At 38.4% G+C, this 20,128-nt stretch overlaps 9 protein-coding genes across 9 annotated transcripts; 5 read left to right on the top strand and 4 right to left on the bottom strand.

Annotated features, from left to right (window-relative positions):
• Positions 1–143: 143 nt before the first annotated feature.
• On the top strand, positions 144–1,010 carry CMS1 (Cms1p; the record flags this gene model as incomplete). The annotated part of the gene is made up of 1 exon (XM_037286408.1): positions 144–1,010. One exon carries the CDS (start codon positions 144–146, stop codon positions 1,008–1,010), a length of 867 nt encoding a protein of 288 aa, XP_037142303.1.
• Positions 1,011–1,062: 52 nt separating this feature from the next.
• APL1 (Apl1p) lies at positions 1,063–3,174 on the bottom strand (the record flags this gene model as incomplete). Its single annotated transcript, XM_037286409.1, has 1 exon — positions 1,063–3,174. One exon carries the CDS (start codon positions 3,172–3,174, stop codon positions 1,063–1,065), a length of 2,112 nt encoding a protein of 703 aa, XP_037142304.1.
• A 1,582-nt stretch (positions 3,175–4,756) lies between these two features.
• SAG1 (Sag1p) lies at positions 4,757–7,600 on the top strand (the record flags this gene model as incomplete). The annotated part of the gene is made up of 1 exon (XM_037286410.1): positions 4,757–7,600. One exon carries the CDS (start codon positions 4,757–4,759, stop codon positions 7,598–7,600), a length of 2,844 nt encoding a protein of 947 aa, XP_037142305.1.
• A 213-nt stretch (positions 7,601–7,813) lies between these two features.
• On the top strand, positions 7,814–9,355 carry MRX12 (Mrx12p; the record flags this gene model as incomplete). The annotated part of the gene is made up of 1 exon (XM_037286411.1): positions 7,814–9,355. One exon carries the CDS (start codon positions 7,814–7,816, stop codon positions 9,353–9,355), a length of 1,542 nt encoding a protein of 513 aa, XP_037142306.1.
• A 191-nt stretch (positions 9,356–9,546) lies between these two features.
• On the bottom strand, positions 9,547–10,461 carry HG535_0A05200 (uncharacterized protein; the record flags this gene model as incomplete). Its single annotated transcript, XM_037286412.1, has 1 exon — positions 9,547–10,461. The coding sequence occupies one exon, from the start codon at positions 10,459–10,461 to the stop codon at positions 9,547–9,549; it is 915 nt and encodes a 304-aa protein (XP_037142307.1).
• Positions 10,462–10,690: 229 nt separating this feature from the next.
• On the top strand, positions 10,691–12,715 carry NOC3 (Noc3p; the record flags this gene model as incomplete). Its single annotated transcript, XM_037286413.1, has 1 exon — positions 10,691–12,715. One exon carries the CDS (start codon positions 10,691–10,693, stop codon positions 12,713–12,715), a length of 2,025 nt encoding a protein of 674 aa, XP_037142308.1.
• Positions 12,716–12,879: 164 nt separating this feature from the next.
• On the bottom strand, positions 12,880–14,736 carry MPP10 (rRNA-processing protein MPP10; the record flags this gene model as incomplete). The annotated part of the gene is made up of 1 exon (XM_037286414.1): positions 12,880–14,736. One exon carries the CDS (start codon positions 14,734–14,736, stop codon positions 12,880–12,882), a length of 1,857 nt encoding a protein of 618 aa, XP_037142309.1.
• Positions 14,737–14,931: 195 nt separating this feature from the next.
• AVT1 (Avt1p) lies at positions 14,932–16,776 on the bottom strand (the record flags this gene model as incomplete). The annotated part of the gene is made up of 1 exon (XM_037286415.1): positions 14,932–16,776. The coding sequence occupies one exon, from the start codon at positions 16,774–16,776 to the stop codon at positions 14,932–14,934; it is 1,845 nt and encodes a 614-aa protein (XP_037142310.1).
• Positions 16,777–17,343: 567 nt separating this feature from the next.
• HG535_0A05240 (uncharacterized protein) lies at positions 17,344–19,938 on the top strand (the record flags this gene model as incomplete). The annotated part of the gene is made up of 1 exon (XM_037286416.1): positions 17,344–19,938. One exon carries the CDS (start codon positions 17,344–17,346, stop codon positions 19,936–19,938), a length of 2,595 nt encoding a protein of 864 aa, XP_037142311.1.
• Between the last annotated feature and the right edge of the window lie 190 nt (positions 19,939–20,128).

Raw genomic sequence — 20,128 nt, forward strand, 5'->3', positions numbered from 1 at the left:
ATGCTTTGCAAATATTGCCTTTGTAGCTTTAGTATTAATCACATGATTCAAAATGTCATTTGAAGTTTAGCTGGAAGTGAAAAATCTTAGACATCTCATCTCATCCCATCACCTCTCTTCTGAAGAATATAATCAAAGATAAGATGTCCAATTCTGACGATTTAGATGGTAATGTGGACTATGATTACGAATCAGAACCTGAGATTCAAATTGAGCGTGAACGAAAAGCAGAGGTTGTACTCAAAAATGTCAAGAACACATCTGAAGAAGAGGAAGAGGACGTTCAGAATAAACTCAAGAGATCAATAGAGGCTGATGATACAAAGTCCATTTCGAAAAGGAAAAAAAAATTAATGAATTCTAAGTTCCACGATAGGAAAAGAGAACAAATTGAATACGATATCGAACAGAAGAAAAGTATTCCAAAATCCTCACCTGAGGCTATAACAGAGTATTTTGCAAAGTCAATCCGGGAGAATAATCCAGATTTAAGTCCATTGGAGCTCAATGAAATGTACCTTAAGAGGACAGATTTTTTATCTACTGAGAAATTTGATCAGGATCGTGATGTACTCAATTTTACAGTTTTTATGACGCAATTTTCAAAAGCACCAAAATGTATCATTCTTTCAATGTCCAACATAAGAGTAGCCGACTTATTCAGAGGCTTAGGTGGTAGCAAGAACTGCTTAAAGCTGTTTGCTAAGAATAAATTCAAAGATGACCTTGCTTCTGTGGAGGAGTGTTTTAATGTACATACAAAAGTGAAATCAAAAGATACACCTCAAGCGGTCAAATATTTCATTGCTACTCCAACAAGAATGGCAAAATTACTGGAGGCAACAGATGTATTCTTCCAAGGCAAAGATAAATTGGATATCATACTAGATGCCAGTTACTTAGATCCAAAAAACAATACCTTGCTCAAATGTGAGAACACTAAGGAATTATGCAAAGTCTTGAGAACTGTTTTGAACAAAAAAAGCTCTGTGAAAGTCTTACTTTATTAAAAAAGGAATAAATCATACAAAATGTAAAGTTTTTTTCTTGATTTGAATAGCATTAGGAAAATGGTTTTCTGATTGATAACTTCCGGACTAACATTGAAGGCTTACGTGACAATTTCGAAGGACTTGTTGAGCTTGATTTTCTTTTACCTTTCAATTGATTAACGGTTTCTGCTGGCTTGTCGTAATCATTCATCATTGACTTTTTGTGCGCTGACTTGTCAGATCTGTTATTTGAAAAATCTTCGTGTAGAGTATCTAGCGATTCTAAATTATTCCAATTTTTAGTGTCATGTAGTATTTTTAATTGTCCCCTACTCTTGTTTAACGCAGGACTTGGCAACAAATACCTTGGCCGAGTATTTCTGAAAATCTGCGAAACAGGTTTCAGGTATATAGATGCAATTGTTCCTATGTTTAACTCTAGCTCTTCGAGGATCACTGGATCAAGTTTTGTGTTTAGTTCAATGACTGGTAGTTCACCATCCAAAATATTTTTTAAGGATTCATTTGACAGCAGGTGGGCCTTATCCGTTTGAGCTAATGATAGTAAGCTCCAATACATGAATGCTCGATTTCTTAAATCCGGATTATTACTGTCTTCTGTACAACTTTTAAGCATTTGCATGCATATTTTTTCAGTCTTGGGATTAGGATCTCTGACAAAAAATTTGACACTTGAGTTCAATATTGAGAATTGCACATCTAATGTTTCTTCCAAAAACTTGGACGAAAAGATCTGGAATATTTGCAAATAATTCGACATGTTGTCAGAATAATTTGTAATGATCCAGATCATTGCATTTTTCGATTCTGGTTCTTGCACAGAGTCCGTGTACTTGACCAGGTCTTTAATACAGGATTTGAATTCACTGGGGTGTTTTCTCAAAATATTCCTGAATACCGATATTATTTCTTGGACCACATATTCAACACCAAATTCCAAAAGATCTAATAGGGCCGTCACACATTCTGAAGCCGAATGATGCTTCAACTTTACTGCAAGATTACCAATGGCTCTAATAGCTTTACGAGACATTTGAATATCAATATCAGTGGCATACTGCTCCAGTTCCTCTAGTATGCGTGGCAACGTCTCCTCATTTGCTAGTAAATAAAGGCATTCTAATTTAGTATCCTTGATGAAAATAGGATCAGTAAATTCAATGAAAAAATATGAAACATCCAAATTCAAAAGAGGTACATCTCTACTCAATAACAGTAAAATAACATTTCGCAGAACAAGAAATTGCAGTTCCGGTGGCTTGTTCAGTAGGGAAATAATTGAGTTGGAAAACCGTTTGATCAGACTTTCATTTACGCTATCCACGTAATTCAAGAGGTATGCGATGAATTTGAAAGCATTTAGCGCAACAAATGTATTTACATGTTGGAGTTGAGGTAAAACAATATCAATCATTTCATAAGCATCCTCATGGGATCCCGGAACAGCTGATATCGTCAAAGCATCTAATACCAATGCCTTGTCCCATTCATTGAGAGTCTGTAAAAGATCTAATGAATTGAAAGCGGTCTCCATGCTGAGTTTGAGCGGCTGCAAATTTGGATTGGATTCATGTATGCTATTTAGTGTGTTTAAGGCAGCAACATGAATAATGGGGTCTACATTTTCACGTTGGATCAACTCCAACAAAAATGGTAAACATTCCACTACTCTATCATGATTTACTTCATCCAATCGCTTCAATGCGTAAATGGCGGTTCTAGTGACATCTGGAGGCACGGATCGACGATTAACGAATGATGGTATGATTCTGGATGCCTCATCAATAAATTCAGCAGACGGTACAGCTACTAACGTCTTCAGAGCCATAATTTGTATTTTTTCATTTCTGTTCTTCAGATCATTTAGGATGAAAGGTAAGGCCTCCACTGTATTTTTAGGGTTAACAATTCCAAACGATCTTACATATTCGTGACAAATTCTTTTGACTTCTAAATCGTCTTCGATTTTCCAAAATTTCAATATTTCAGGAGCCAAATAAGCCATTTCATTGTAATTCCCCAAAGTTAAATTAGCAATTATCTTTTTCAATCCATCCTTCCTTTTGTTAGCACTTACCTTTGATTTCTTAACTTCGAAACTCTGCAATTCTGCCCTTATTTCATTGGCTTTATACCGAGTGAATATTTTATGATCCGACATGGATGAAGAAGTCAACTAGTATGAGACCGTGTAGCTCCTCCTGTGTTCCTGTTCAACTGGGCAGAGCAATTTTATCAGGTGCTGCAACCATTAAGAGGCCACTTTTGGTGATTTTCAAAATCACTCCAATTCGCTAACTTGTTAATTCGCTTCCTAATAGACCCCTATCCAATCATGATGTGTAGCATCACATGATAAGTTGAAAATTATGGAATAACAAGAGCGTTAGACAGCCAATATATATGATGGCTACTTGGAATGAACGGTGCTTGTTATCTAAAATCTCGTAAGCACTTTTAGCATGCATTGATCAAGACGGCTTTATCAGTTTTCATCATCAGAGAAATGCTGTAGCACAGCTGATGCTATTGAAAAGAGTGGGGCCTATTTTGTAGCAGTTGATGCCTTGCATCAAAGGATGCTTGAAGCTCTCAAATGATTAAGTATTGGGTGAACAGCTTGTAGCTTTGAGTTTGCTGTTAGTTGGACTGCAACGTATCGCAAGCCACGTCTTGATTCTTTTTTATCGATAACGTTGATGCAATAGCACTTTTGACTTCAGTCGGTGCTCTAACTCAAAGTTTTAAGAAGTCCATTCTTGCTGGTACACCTAGAGATGACGAGGAGAGAAGGAATCTAAACTCTAGATAACAATAAAGATGCCAGGCGTAAGTGGTTGAATTCATATATATCTCTTAACTCTCAGGGAAAGGGCCAGTGTGCCAAAAAGAATACTACAAGAAACTAACCTGCAAAGGCGTATGAACAAGTTCAAATATACAGAGTGGCCGTTGTTTGAATGCTGCATTATTTTTAGCGATATTCCGGTGATGCTGACTTTTAATCTCTGTTAACAGACTGTTATGAAGATCTGAAAAACTTGTCACAAAACTTCGCAAAAAATTCCCTCTGGAGAAGCTTCCTCCCAGTAAATAAAGTCCTCCTGAATTACTCTCAGGGCCTCAGATTGCATCCATGGGCTTTATTTGCTTGTCACAGAAAGATCTATTGATGGCCTATAACGGAAGGTGTGTCAGATAGAAAGAAAACCGATGTTTAAAATAATACTCCTCAACGGTTCATCAATAGAAGGTTTCAAGAGCTCTGATGAGGTTTTGAAATGATTAATATGTGAAAAGATTTGCTCCAGTTTCGGTAAAGTAGAAATCGAAGCGTTTTATATTCTGTGAGAACCTCTCTTTTTCCTCAATGGTAGATGAACTATGGTTTCAGGAGCGAAGCTTAACCACATGTATTATTTTAATGATTAACCACTTTAGGCTCGCAATTAGGGTTGTTTAATTGACTCATTTTCTGTCCTCTCTATCAAAGTTCAATTGAAAATAATGAATAGCTCGAGTAACTACTGTGTGATAATATGAAACCATCCAGAGCTGGCTCGAACGTTTTCACAACCTTTCAACCTGCAATTCTATACCAGCATAGCTTCACAACTGTAAATGAATTGTTTCTAATTGTTATAAAAAGAGACGTGATTTTGGAGGACTCTATTTTGCGATACGTCTCCTAAAAAATTATTGATCAATATCAACCCTATTGTAGACCACAGTCCATCGAGACAATGTTTTCAACTTCCATTCGTTCAGCAATTTGCCTCTTATGGCTAGCAGGGATTGCATTAGCAAAAACAATCGATTCAATTTCGTTCTCGGGCCTGCAATATTCTCCCTTGACTTCCTATAAGTTCCCTCATCAGGGCTGGACAGCCTCTTTTGATTTCGATATCAGTGAAAATGTTCACCAAGACGATCACTTCACCATGAACTTTCCTTTGATTTATCGTATTAAGTTTGATGGAAATGATCCCAGCACGATTGTATCTTTAAATGATGGCACCAAAGCCTTCGAATGTTACGTTTCCCAGCAGGCTGCTTTTCTGTATAATTCAACAAACTTTAGATGCAATGCAATTACCGATCTTTCCTCATATTCTAGTGTTTCTGGCTCCATAACCTTTTCTTTTAGCTTCAGCAGCGGTGGTTCGATTTATCCATTTGAACTGGAAGATGCTACTCAGTTTCATTCTGGCACAATGAATGTGCCTCTAACCGAAGACCTGTCAGCAGAAATAACATTTGACCGAGGCAGTTTTGATGGGGATATCTACACAATAGGACGCACAACTACTTACGATAGTTTAGAAACTTATTACTTGGGGATGAAATGTCCTAATGGCTACTTACTTGAAGGTTCACAGACTATTAACTACGATCATAATGATGGCAACTATAATTTGGATTGTTCTTCAGTTCAAGGCTACATGGCAGCTAGCTTCAACGATTGGTTATTGCCGCTGGAGCATAAGGATTCCAATGCAGAGGTGTCATGTTCGTCGAATACTCTTGCTGTTAAAGTTCACGAGGCTGATTCTGGAGAAATGTTCTGGATCAACGCCTTACAATCTGTATCTGAGGGCGTGAACACTGTACAACATGACGTCCAGATGCAATACACCTGTTCTGATACTATCCACAATACCATTTACAGTACTCAATTCCATACAATTGTTGAATATGTTATATACCAGGGGAAAGCATACGCAACCGCTTCTGTTACTAGTGAGGCACCAACAATTTCTCCAGGAAGTATATCCGCTACTGCGAGTCAGTCGTCCCTTTTTGAATCCCTCGGCCCGACAAGCTCTTCTAATCCCTCAAAAACGATCTCCACGGTATCTTCATCAATTTCTTCCACTATCACGAGTACAATTTCATCAGTCAGCCCACTTAGCTCTTCTACTCCTGTAGACAGTTTCAGTAACACTACTATTTTTACCACAACGACCACCAGTTGGACGGGAAACTTCACCACTACCTATTCGACATTTACAGGAACAAGTGGAAGTGGAAACGTATTTACGGAAGAGATAGTGTACCATGTCAGGATACCTACTACTTCTTCTTCTGTTTTCACACAATCTACAACTACGAGCACAGTTTTATGTTCCCTGTGTTCCCGCAGCTCGGCATTGAGCTCAACGGCCAGTCCGTCTGACTCTACATCAACCGAGAACCTTTCTGCGCCCAAATCGACCTCAATGTCGTCTGGAACTTCCACAAGCAAAATGGTTTCACTCTATACGCGCTCTCTAAGTACATCCATGGTATATCCATCAAGTTCAAGCTCTAGCCCCTCTTTCGTCATTTCAAGTGTACTGTCATCCAGGAAAAGCTTAACACCAAACTCTACCTTAACAAAACTCACATCAACGTTCACTACGTCTTCAACTGGTTCCACTTCAACATTTAACTCCTTAGTCATAAGTTCAATCCCGGCGTCATCTCCAGGATTTCCAGTAGTGTCCACGCCATCCAATTCCGTGCTAAATTCGACATCAATTGGATTGCCATCTATTTTGACATCTTTCTCAGCTACTGTTTCAACTTCATCGGCTTCCACGTCAAACTTGCTTTCGTCGGAGTCTGAATATTCCCCCTTCGCCTCAACATCATCCAGTTCGACATATATGCATACTTCGGATACAGAAAGTGTATTTAGCGATACACAGGCATCATTCGTCATGAGTACATCGACAGCAGTTGCAACAGTCTCAAATTCAACTGTTGAGACAACCACCTTGCATGGAAACTCGTACAGCTTGTCTCAATCAGAGTCAATTGATCGTACCTTTACCGAAATTTCCTCGAGCATTTTAGCCTATACAGAGCAAAGCAGCACAACAATAGCAGGCTTTACAGCAACTTACGGGGTTTTCAGCATTACCAACTCTTTATCCTCGGTAATTACGGATTCCACTGGGAGAGTTGGCTCTGTGAGCCGAGCACCATTGTCAAGTGGAACTGCACTCTCAATATCTCAATTCCTAATCGGCATTGAGACAGGAAAATTCGTCACAACATCCACGAATTTAACAAATGCTGAGTCAATGAAACCTCTTCCTAGCTACACTGAAATCATTACGATCACAGGTCAACTGAGCTCATCGATGAGTACCACAAATACAATTGTAACAGGTTCACCCATGTCCCCTACAACGGTCCCGGTCACCGAGAACACAAGGTTGACAGAGGCTTCAAGTCCTTTGGTAAGCATGGAAGAATTGAAAAGCTCCTCTTCTCCAACACTGGGAACATCCGAAGGATGGTTCTCACACATTTCTTCCGTGACTGCCTCTGCATCTTCGCTTACAAGTCACTCCTCCTTATCGACGACTCACAGTAACAGTCCATCCGCAATCACAAACGGGATAACGGACAGCTTAGCGACTGCTGTCACAGTAACTGAGACTACAAATAGTATCAGGCCATTTTCTTTGGCGCACATCCCGGTGAGCTCGCAAGGCCCTTCCCCTATTTACCAAGGTGGTGCCTCCGTTCAAACTGCAGGAAAATTATTTGTTCTTGTCTATAGCTTTTGCAGCATTTTCAGCTATCTCCTAGTTTAGTGAAATGCATTACTCCACCATTGCGGAATAGATTTCATTTAGTTTAATTGTACTAATAGTTTAGTTTAAAATTCTGTCCAAAGGATGTTTCGTGATCATCGGCCGGCGCTTTAATTGAATATTTCCCACTTGAAAAGTTCTGAAAAAAAATGGAAGGAGCGTTGATATGTACAGAATTATAAATCAACAAAAGAGAAACGTTGCCGTCAAACTATGTCTATCAATAGGCGATTTCTCAGCCAGAGTTTAAGAATATTGCATTCCAAGAGGCCTAACTTGTCTGAAGTTTATGTCGACTTGTTCGAACAACAATGCTTCAAATCATTGCGGAGTCAGTTACCCCAGCATCTTGATGATTTGGAGCCACATCAGTTGTCTCAATCATTGAATGAAATTATTTCGAAAAGTGGCATGTCGAAGAAAGAGGCATCTCTTATTCACAATTCACTTATCCAGAAATTGAGCAAATTCGAATACGGTATAAGCACTCTTCACTCCAAAGAGCTTCAGAAGATTGGTGAGTCACCTAATTATAATTCAATCAAAGAGATCATCAGAAATAACCCTGGTAGAGTTTTAGACTCTTGGGAGCTTTTGTTCAAGTATGCCCCAAAACTTTCAGATGAGCTTCTAGCTACGGCCTTAGAAAGTATCGTTTCGCTTAACGCAGTAGACAAGAGTGAAAAGCGAGACTTTTCTACTCTAGCGGCGGCCCAGTGCATAATCTTATTAGATAATATATCCCAGAAGGAAGTGGTTAAACCAGAATTGATCGAGAAATTACTCATTTATGCACTAGACAACGACCTTTCCTATGTCTTACCATCAATTTTATCTTTTGGTCTTTCATCCCTAAAAGTTTTCGAAAGCAGATATGAAAATGTCACACCACTTCAGATTTTTCTGTTGAATAAATTCTGTCCATTTGATCTTTTGAAGCAGAGTAAAAGCCTTCTTTACAAAACTATTGACATTTTAGGACGGAAAGCCACGATAGAGGGAAACGAGAACGAGTTGCTACACGCAGAAATATTGATTCAGGACGTCAGCCGGTTAAAATTGGGAATTCCCTCCAGTTGGAGAGTCCCTGATGTGGTAGCAAGACCGCAAGATAGCTCCCTGGCATTTTTGAAGCTCTTTGATCAAATACATACTGACAAACAGGACAGAAATGATTTTACTGTAGCTCAAAAGTTGATGAGAATATTTGGCACCTATAGAGATAATACCAAGATAAGTCTTGAGCTGTATCATTCTTACTTAACAAGTTATCCCGGCTTTTCTCATGAACTTATGTTCGAGACGTGCTTGGCTCTTGCATTTCAAAGTTATAGAACCTCAAATCAGACTCTACTGAGGTACTCGGAGGCTTTTATACCGCCAGATGCACATCCAAGTATGTTGGCAAATATATACTGTGCTCTAATATTGGCCAACTCCAAGTTCACTGTCGATGAGTCTCTTGAAATCTACAACAATTGCATTGATCAATTCAGTAATGAGAATGACCCGAAGACCAGCATATCACCACAAGGTATGATAACAGAATCTCTCATTCTTGCCTATTTGTCGAAAGCAGAGATACAATTCGCCCGTGTTGTCTTCGAAGGTGCTGTCAGAGAGGGTGTCATCAAAGGCCCAACAGCTATTAGGAGAGTCAAGAAGCTGTTGTCATTATACGGTGATGCTATAGAGAAAGATGAATTACTGAACAACATGGAACAGAAAGTTTTGAGCACTTTGCAAACCATGTAGTTAGAAACATACAAATTTCCGAAAGATGCATTCTTGATAAAATGATAATCATTTATCTATGAAAGTATTATGAGTAAAAAAACCATTTTTGAAATCAATAACACTTGTAAGTAAAAGTCAATGTGATTAATCAATACTTCACGGAAGAGAGAAAAATCTTAGATTAGTAACTGACCATATGTCTCATACAGCTACAGTTTTTCCTTTTCTCTCATTTTAACTCTAAATGTACCAGTAGAAAAATCTGTAGCAGTTCGTAGTCCATTCTTGCGCAATTTTATCCTTGCATCAGAAGTAAACTTACCTAACGACGAATTCCTTTTAGCTATTGATTGTGGCTCATTAATTGCCTTCAAAGTGCCGTATTTACATCGCACTCGATTGAAGGCCACCAACTGTCTTTTCACCTCACTGGTAGTTTTGCTTGTAAAATCCTTGCTGTTCATAGGATCACGCATACGTCTTCGATTCTGACGTTTGTACGATATTTTTGTGGTTTTACTTACGGAATCTTCCTTCAAAATGCATCCTGATGACGATGACGACGATGAAGTAGATGATGATGAGAGACTTCTTGCAGTGTCACTATTGTTCATTGAGTTTTTTGATGCGAATGTCGATGATCGAAGGTTATCAGAAATGAATATTGGTACAAGTGAACCATTCGAAGAAGAAGGGATAAATGTTATTCTCCTATTGTTGTCGGATGCACCAACAAAACTTCTATTTGAAGTCAAATTAGTATTTTGATATTTGGGATCAATCTTGATTCTCAGGGGGATATTATTTGCATTTTTAGTCAGTAACAGCTTATCGTCAACTCCCTGTAAGGAGTGGCCTGCTTCTTTCCCAAACTTATTGCTGAAAGCGTACGATAAAGACTGATGCTCATTTGATTGAATGCGTTCACCAATGCAATTTGGATGGACATTATGGAATATAATCGGAGACTCAGTCTTTTGTGCGCTGCAGAATAAACGGTCATCTACCTTTGCACTTTTACCGATTCCAGTTTCCATTCTAAAGCAAGTATATGAGGGCGCTGGCTTAGTACTCTTTGATGTGCTGGGATCTACTTTGATCAACTTCATCATTTTGATTGTCATGCGTATATACGAAGAGCAGTAAAATCAAAAATCGATTCAGACTTACTTTTAACTTTGATATTAGTCTTGAGAGGCTTGCTTTTTTGTTTGTCCGAAGCGATGAGATTCCTTCGCATGAAAATTTTAGATTTCAATATATCTCACCTCATCACATCACATCAACACTTTAATGAGACTAGATTTCTTAGTTTTTGCTTTCGGTTGTGTCGTGAACCAGTAGTAGTCCCAAATGTCGAGGAGAAAGAGGTCTCAGGAAGCTGCCAGAGAGCGCGCTGCAAAGCGTATTAAAGAGCAGGATGCATTATTGGATAATCATCTGTTTCAAAATGCAATGGATATTCCAGAGGATAATACAACTGAATATTATGAAGAGAATCCTCAAAATCCTCAAAATCCAATTGATAAGCTATGGGATGATGAGGAACAGGACTACGAGATGAAACCACGAAAACTACAAGGATATGAAGAAGATGTTGTTGAAGGTCTTCCAATAAAAATAAATGGTAAAGTGGAAAGAAAAATGCTAAAGAAGAACTCCCCCAAGAATGAAGAGGATAATATGGAGTCCGATGAAGCATCTGATGATGCGACCTCTGATAATAGCGGTTCAGATATAGATGGTGGAGATGAACCTAATGAGGAAGTAGACACCGAAGAAAAGATAGTCCAGTTGAAGGAAGAAATCGCAGAGTTGGTGGAGAATATTATGGAAGAACCTGAAGAAAACGTTTCGTCATTGTCGCGTCTTTGCAGAATGTCGGAATCAAGAAATCCAAATACTTGCAAGTTTTCGATGTTGGCGTTAGTCCCGGTTTTCAAGAGTATCATACCTGGGTACAGAATAAGGCCACTGACGGAAACAGAGAAACGAGAAAGAGTTTCTAGAGATGTTGCAAAACTTAGAAACTTTGAACAGACACTTGTTTCATGTTATAAGAACTATATCGAGAATTTGAAAAAGCTGTCAAAAGTCCCAAATAGTGAGGTTAAAGTCAAAGTTTCTTTGGGTATCCTTGCCACTCAAGCAGCTAATGAGCTAGCATCGAATGGAGCACATTTCAACTTCAGAAAGGAGGTATTTTCAATATTAATTCGCCGCGTCAGTAAGCCAAATTTGTCCGCTGACCCTATTGCCGCAAAGACAATCAAAACTCTGGAGTTATTACTAAGCGAAGACGATGATGGTTTGATTTCATTTGATATTGTTCAAATTCTTTGTAAAACAGTAAAGCTGAGGAAATATAATGTTGAAGAGTCCGTTCTTAACATATTACTTTCTCTAGATATTCTACAAGATTATGATCCTAACACGAAGGCAGAAAAGGAGGCTTCTCAAGTTAAATTGAAGAAGAAAGATAGGGTACACTTATCAAAGAAGCAGAAGAAAGCAAGAAAAGAAATGAAACAAATCGAGGAAGAAATGGAAAAAGCAGAACAGGCAGTTACGGCTGAAGAAAGAGAAAAGAATCAAGGAGAAATTTTGAAATTGGTCCTTTCCTTATACTTGAATACCCTGAAGTTTGAAATTTCGTCACTTGTGGCCCCCGTCTTGGAGGGTCTCGTTAAGTTTGGGAACATGGCCAATTTCGAACTTCTGGGCGATTTCCTAGAAGTTATGAAAGAGCTTCTTCTAGATGCAAAAAAGGATGCTTTATCACCCTCAGAAATCAGAAAAACAGTTCTCCTTATCGTCGGTGCTTTCTCCATCGTATCGAATCAAAATCAAATGAAAGTTCACATAGATCTTTCGGTGTTTGTTGACGGCCTGTATGCTTTGCTACCATACATATCATTGGATGCCGACATAGAACTCTCTCATAAGTCTTTACGCTTGGCTGATCCACTCAACAATGAAATTTTAAAGCCTTTGGTGAATCATTCAACTACGGCTGAACTACTTCTGAAAGCTCTTGATCACATATTTTTTAGATCAAGATCTGGTACAAAACTGAGAGCACTTGCTTTTACAAAAAGAATATATACATGTGTTGCACAAACGCCAGAAAAAACCTCAATCGCTCTCCTGAAATTTTTGGAAAAACTGATTAATAGGTATCCGGAAGTTGGAGCATTATATTCGACTGACGATAGGGTTGGAAATGGAAATTTCAACATGGAGGCTGATAATGTCTTCAGAAGCAATGCAGAAGGAGCGATTCTATGGGAAAACAACATTTTGGTTCATCATTATTGTCCAGTAGTAGCTCAAGGCTTACGTTCTTTAGCAAATCGTTCTAAGGAGTTCGCGAAGTAGCTTGAGTTTTCGTAGTATGGAATGCAGACTGCCTTTATCATCATTTGTACATATAGAATTTCTTTAAAGTTTTACACTATAAAATCTACATCTTACTAGAGTTACAGCGTTTCGAATCTTACTGTGACATAAAATTTTCTGCAATCCTTTGATGTCAGAATGACCTACAATTTAATTTGATGACCATGGTTATTAAGTGAAGTCGAAGAGCTCTTGATATTGCCCCTAACATCGCTCTTACCTCCCTTTTTATCTATGACAGTAACATTTTTCGCTCTGGAAAGTGTCTCGATGGCGGATTCCTTTTTACTTTGCTTATTAGGCTTGCTTTGATGGTCTTTGATAGCTTTCGACCTCTTTCTTTTAATTGCTCTGCGTAACCTGCTTTTATTTTCTCTGCTCATTTCATCCTTCGCCATGGTAGTTCCATCCTTGAGTCTGATTTCATTCGAATTATCAGATTTCCCAACAGAATATATTTCTTGAGGAGCTAGGGCTGAAGCTGACGACATACTTAATGGTTGAGCATCCTCCATTGTAATAGCATCGGTCTCTACCCTAACCTCTAGTGATTTCTGTGGAGGTTTGGGGATAAAATGTGCTGATGACAATGCATCTAATTTATAGTTAAGATTTGTGAAAAGTTCCGATATTTCATCATGAGATTTTTTGAGCTCTTCGGTGATGGTAGCATCCTGTGATACATGTTTGTAATCATCTTCGTAGATATCCGCGAGAGATTTAGACGACTTTTGATCACTTAGCTCAAATTGAGGTTTCCTTGAACGGGCAGTTAAGTCAACCAGCACTCTTCTTTGGAGATCATCAAAATTTTCGTCTTTAATTCTTCGTCTGATCATGTCTTCTAAAGATTCTGTGACTTCAGCTGTGATCACAGGTACTGGCTTTGCTGTCCTGTCAAATTCAATCTCCTCAGTCAACAACGCATCCTCCGGGCGATCCTGCGCTTTAACCTCACCTTTCAAGGCCCACTTTTTCTCTGCAACAGCTTCCTTTTCCAATTCTTCAATCTGCATTTGGATTCTTGATTGCTGCTTTTGATGGGAAGAATGCTTTTCTTCATACTCTTTACTGTTGTCTTCTTCGTCTGATACGTCTTCATCTTCTGCAAATAAATCTAATTTGGCAAATTTTAGAGCACTTTGATAATCAGCATTTGTCAAATCTTCTTGCATCTCTTCACTGCCCCTTTGGCTTTTGGTGCTGACATTTTTTGATGCTGGTTTATCAAAAAAATCTTCATAGTAAATAGCTTCCTCATCTTCATCTGATGGCACATCTTCAAAATAATCAATAGATTCATCGGTACCATCAGTCGAACCGCTATTTTCTTCAGCCTCCAAAGTCTGTCTATTGAACTCATTGAAATTGAAGAAATCGTCATTCAGCCCATATTTATCCGTCTTGGCCTCTGGCTCCTTTTCGCCAACTGCTTCCTGACCTGATTCCATAGCGGCGCCTTCCTTTAGATCCTGAGAAAGTCTAAAAGTATGCTTACCTTCGTCCTCATATGGTTCCTGCTGTTCAAACTGCAATTTATCTGCTACTGCTTCCTCAGAGGTAACTTCGTTTTCTTCTTGTAATTCTTCTTTCTGCTCTTCCCCTGAGCTTTCAAGTATTTCTGAAGATCGATCACTTTCATATGCATCTTCACTTCTCGAATTCGTGGATTCGTACCCTTCTCTCCCTTCTAACACCTCTTTTAGCTCCTCGTCTTCATCGCTACTGGTGGAATCTATCACATTTCTGAGGTCATCTATTTTCTCCAACAGATCGGCTTCCACATCGTCTAGGACCATTTTCGTTTGCCACCATACTTGTCTGGCATCTAGGCCAGTAATAGTAATTTCTTCGAAATCAGTCTTCTTTGTTGGTTCACTCTTTTTGTAAAGATTGATAACTTCATCAACATGAGATTTGACTGATTGTAAAGCTTCAAACGAGTCCAAGGAAATCACATCTGCCGGGCTTGCTTGTAAAGTTTTGAAAAAATTAGACATGACTTTGGCAAATAGGATATCTGCTGGTATGATTAGCCGCCAGATTGTGATCCTGTTGGGCTACAGTGGAGCATCTCATCGCTTTTTCAAATTTTCGTTTTTTTCACTTTTCAAAACTTTATATAGCAGGCGTAAGTAAAGATTGTAATTGAAAACGACGGATAAGGATGCATAACTGCTACTTCTATACAGTTTTTACGAAATGATTGCAGCTCCTACACCCAAGATGGCTAAAGCAGCACTTACGCCAATGGTGACATGACATAATACTTTTTCCCAGGGTCTGATGGTTGCTTTGCATATTCTAATGTAAAACATGCAAGGCAGAATCAAACAAATGGCAAAACATAGGCCAGCCCCGAGGAAAGCAATTAGCTTATCGAATTTTGGAAATAGGATCGCAATGAGGACAAAAAGGGCGTTGATGAATATGCGGTTGAATATAACCAGAAACTTTTTTGCAAAGGGCTTATCGGGTTTATTCTGCATGCCCTGGACTCCCGTAATAATATCCAAGACAGAGATGATGGGTCTAGCATTTAAGGGAGTCTTGGCAATTGGAATGATAGACATTAATACGGAGAGCAAAACGTATACGAATTGAGGGTAGCCTTCAGTCAACAGAATGTTTCGAGTAATTTCATCAAAGACCGTGCCCCCAAACATTAGAAAACCTACTATCGCTGTACCAATATCTACAAATGTAGTTATCTTGTAGGTCTGCTTCAAGCAGTCTTTGAATTTTTCTGGATGTCTCATATCACTTTTCAAATTTGGAAAAACTGCATGGCCACCCCAGCAAGCACTTAATAGACCGATCGAGAGACAGAAATCTTTTAGATTTGAGGGCCAAAGATGAGTTGGCATGGGTTCAATCAATGAGCCGGGAGCACTTTTCTTCCAAATGCCACAGAAAGTCACCAGTAATACAGTTCCAACAGTTGACATAATACCTAAAAAAGAAATGTTAGACAGTATGCTCAGCGGGATGAATACAGGAGGAGTGACTGCAAAAAAGCCGATTATTTTGTAAAAATTCGAAGAGTATTTCGGAAATAAAGCGTTCAATGAATCGCCAAACAGTATAATCAATGAAACACCACAACCCAACAAGTCTAACGTAAATAGGCACGATATTAATGCTCTACCTTTACTTCCAAACGCTGCGTAACCCAGATCTGCATATGATATCATCGTGGGATCAGTATCTAAGCATCTTGAAAGTAATTCAGCGCTACAAAAAGTCCCTAAAGCTAGGAGAACTAGTAAAAAAGTTCCCGGTATCCATCCGGCATGTTTCAAACCCAGCGGTAACGCGAACAAACCAATTCCGATTAAGACATTAATGGAATTGAAAATTGTCTGAGGACCCGTAGATTGACCTGCAAGGATAGTGACAACCTCACCGTCTCCTCTGTTCACTCTTTTAACCATTATAGACTCGACATCGCCTACTTGACCGCCTCCTACGTTACTTCCTATTCCCCCGATCGAATCTGAAATCGAAAATGCAGGACGATATAAAGAGCTGTTATCATGTTGATGTAAAAAACCTGTCGATCCATAATCTTCTGTCTCTCTTGTACCAGACTGCCTAATACTGTTATCAAAATTCGTAATTGATGGGCGCACAGATATATTTCCTGCTTTGCTGATAGCAACTGACAATCTCCTACCATCATGCGACGGTGCCATTGTTTCGGGATCATACAGTTCATCATTTGAATCCTCAAAGTAATTCCTTTCCACATCTGGTCGAACATCAATATGCCTGAACGAATTGGCCCTGCGAAGAGATGTGGCGAACCTGCTCAACGAGTTAACACCTCGAAACGAGCCAATGGGTTGATCCAATATGGATTGTCTTCTTGTATGAAACGTGCCAAAACTACCCGGCTGGTCAATTTCTTCCCCATAATCCGAATTTCGATGGATAGGTATCGAAACGTATGTTACATGCGGATGAGACGAAGTCATGCCGTCATTGTTGCCATTACTGCTGCTACCATTTAATGGTCTTTGTTCTGAGCTTTGTGCCATGAAATCCCTATATTGAAGGATCTTTTGGTGTCAGAAGCAAACCTGAAGTGTGTATACAGATCGTGTAATAGAGTATATCTCAAAAAATTACTAGAATGTTTGTAGCTTTTGAGAGACCCTCCTTTTTTATCGTTATCAGTTCAGTATAATTTTTTTTTATCTTTTTATGTTTTGTCGAGGGCTACAAAAATTTACAACACTTTTTTCACAGTAAAATAATTCCCGGTAAGCGAAATACTACCTTGATACCGCTAGATTCGAAAGTTATTACATAATCGGAATATATTTAGCCGGTGAGTACACTATCAGTTAACCATATCTGGTCTTGGCTTCTTGAATTTCTTGAGTGAAAGCTCATAGGCTGATCGAGTAATTTAGCACTAATCAATCGTAAAAGGAATCACCATCTGGTCGTTCCAAATGATGCATGTAACAATTGGCAACGTTTGATAGTTGGAAACATTTAAGAAAGCAATCTTAGCTGCTATATATACTATGACTGTAAAACAGAATGATGAAGTATCTTTCATATTTATGCCGTTGTAAGTCCATTTTTAGGGCGTGATAATGATTTTTGGTTTATACAATGGTCTCTGGAACCAATCGGCGATGTTTTTGAGCAGCCTTCTACTTTGGGGGATACTAGCTCATGGTGGCAGTGATTTCCCCTTTACAACCGTTGTCGATATATTATCTGAAAATGTGGAATTCTCAACATTCTTAAGGATTTTACAAAGACAAGGATGTGTACCGATTTTGAACGAGCTCCAGAATTATACCTTATTGGCGCCGGTGAATTCAGCTTTTATAAATATGGGTACCAATGAGTCTTCTACACCTTTCGTATTAGACAACTTCATATTAAGGAACAATGTTCTATCAACTTCCCTGATTGATGACGGAATAACAGTGATTGACTGTGATGTTCGCTTTCCCTTAGTGTTGCAAAAATCAGTTTCAAGCGGCAGTACCCTGATCAAGATTAATGAAGCAACGATTGTGGATCCCGATTTAGCGCCAAGTTTTCAAAGTGCCACCGTACATGGAATATCAGATTTAATTAATGACCCACCTTTACTCATCGATTTTTTGCAAGATCTAGAAGGACAAACTGGGGAATTTAGTTTATTCGAGAAATTTGTTGAGAGCCTTACATCTGATAATATAATTACCGATATGGAATTCTATAACAACACTATATTAATTCCATCAAATATTAACTTTCATCGATACTTCAATCAGCTTGAAATTAATTATATTCTCGATAATTTCAGCAAACTGGATTCTGTAACCGGTAATATCAGAAAAGCATGGGAAAAAAATAGATTAAATTTTTTCAGGAATCTCATTTTAAGGGGTGTACATGGCGGTGTTCATAGTCAACCTGAATCTACAGAAAATTTGAATAACGACAAAATCTCATTTGAGAGTAATGATTTTGGTTCATCAATATCGGTAAACGATTCCGAATTATCAATTGATTCGAACATTGTCTTCGATAGGGGAATTATCCATTCTTTCAATGATATTCCTTTTTTGTCAAAAGCAACTCACTTCAATGCTGAAACGTACCTACATGGTATGAATAGCTCGGATTTTGTCCAGGAACTTTACTTTAGAAATTTACAAAAAATGCTGGAAGATGAAAGTCTGGATGTACCACTGACAATATTCGTACCTGAAACGTCGTTGAATGAAAAATTTGGGTACACCAAGTCGAATCTTCTATACCATTTTATAGAGAATCAATTATGGCTAGAGGAGGAGTTTTTGGGCATTAAATCGTCTACCAAAATGTTCGAATCAGCATTTTGTTCATCTAATAAGAGGCTAGGTGGGAATTGTCAACGGTTAAGAATAAAAAAGAATTTGAACGGTTACATAATCAATGACAAATACAAGATTTTACACAACAAACCTTTTGAAATCGGAAAAACGTTGATATATACGATTTCAGAAGTATTACAGCTGCCAGGGGATTTTGTTCCGTCATTAAACCCATTCTATCACTGTTCCAAATCGTTAGAACTTCTAAGGAAGATAAATTTATTGGACTTACCACCAAATCAAGAAGGCTACACAATTCTTTTACCATGCTTTGAATCATGGAGCACTAATGGCTTAGATTTAGAATACCTGCGGCGTAATTTAACAGCAATCGAGTTGATGATGAAAAATATGATACTTGAAGGTTTGATTTATACAGATTCAGAAGATATTAACCTGAATACAAAGAATATGTTTGATCAAGAGATATCAATTTCTGTGAGGACTGAAAGCAGTGCTGATTCTGAAAAAGTTTTTCTGAATTTAAGTTCAGTTAGAGAGAGTATTGAAACAGAATTAAATATGGACGTTTTCTTCAATCAAGGTGTTATACATCCTATTTCAAAATCATATTTTCCGAACGATCTAAGCATTACACTTGGTGATCTAATCGAAACAACGGGAACGACGGCATTCATAGACTTCTTAAACTTTTTTGATGATTTCAATGCCGTATTAAGCAATAATGATTCATATTCATTATTGGTTCCCACGAAAAACTCACTACGAATTGATGGAATAGACAAAAATTTCACAAGTCTGCATCAATGGTTAGAGCTTCATGTAATTCCGGGAAATGCAACGAGTGATTTGCTAGAATGTGGAAATCAAATCAACACCACCTCAGGAGAACCTCTGACATGTCGGGAAAGTTCGCCTGGTAACTACCTTCTGAAATTGAAGAACGGGAATGATAATGAGGTACGGATCCTCAAAAAGGGTTGTACCTCATTCGATATGAATTCATGTGTTTTTTTGATTGATAGGCCCATATCTTTACAGTGGTTAAGCCCAAATAAATATCACCTGAAGTTGCCAGGCGTCGCGATCGGAATTGGGATTGTGCTGGGAGCCATATCTGTCCTTGCACTTCTGTTTTGCATTCTTGTAGTATTTGTAGGAAGGAACCATGGTACGAAAGTGGGTGAACAGCCAACAGATACCGAAGATAACGCCGCCGCAAGACCCTTGCTCAGCGCTAACAACGCGGAACCTAACTCATTAGCTGGCTCTAACGATTATCAAAGAAGACGTTTCGAGAGTGCCTATTCTTCCAATTCAAGTAGAAAACCCATCGATGTCTCAACTGTGAGAACTTCTGTAAACCCTGTATAGACTAATTTGGTTACGTAGTAATGTAATATAAAAACCTTATACTATTGGTGAACGTATTAAAAAGAGGTGCATGTGATTTTAAAATACTTATTTTTCATAAAACCTATTTTCAGAAATATTATTTCATAAAAAGCATATATTATAGTTTTTTAAAAATAAATACACAACGTACATAAATATAATTTGAAAT

The sequence above is a fragment of the Zygotorulaspora mrakii genome, chromosome 1, assembly GCF_013402915.1.
Source record: "Zygotorulaspora mrakii chromosome 1, complete sequence".
Lineage (NCBI taxonomy): Eukaryota > Fungi > Ascomycota > Saccharomycetes > Saccharomycetales > Saccharomycetaceae > Zygotorulaspora > Zygotorulaspora mrakii.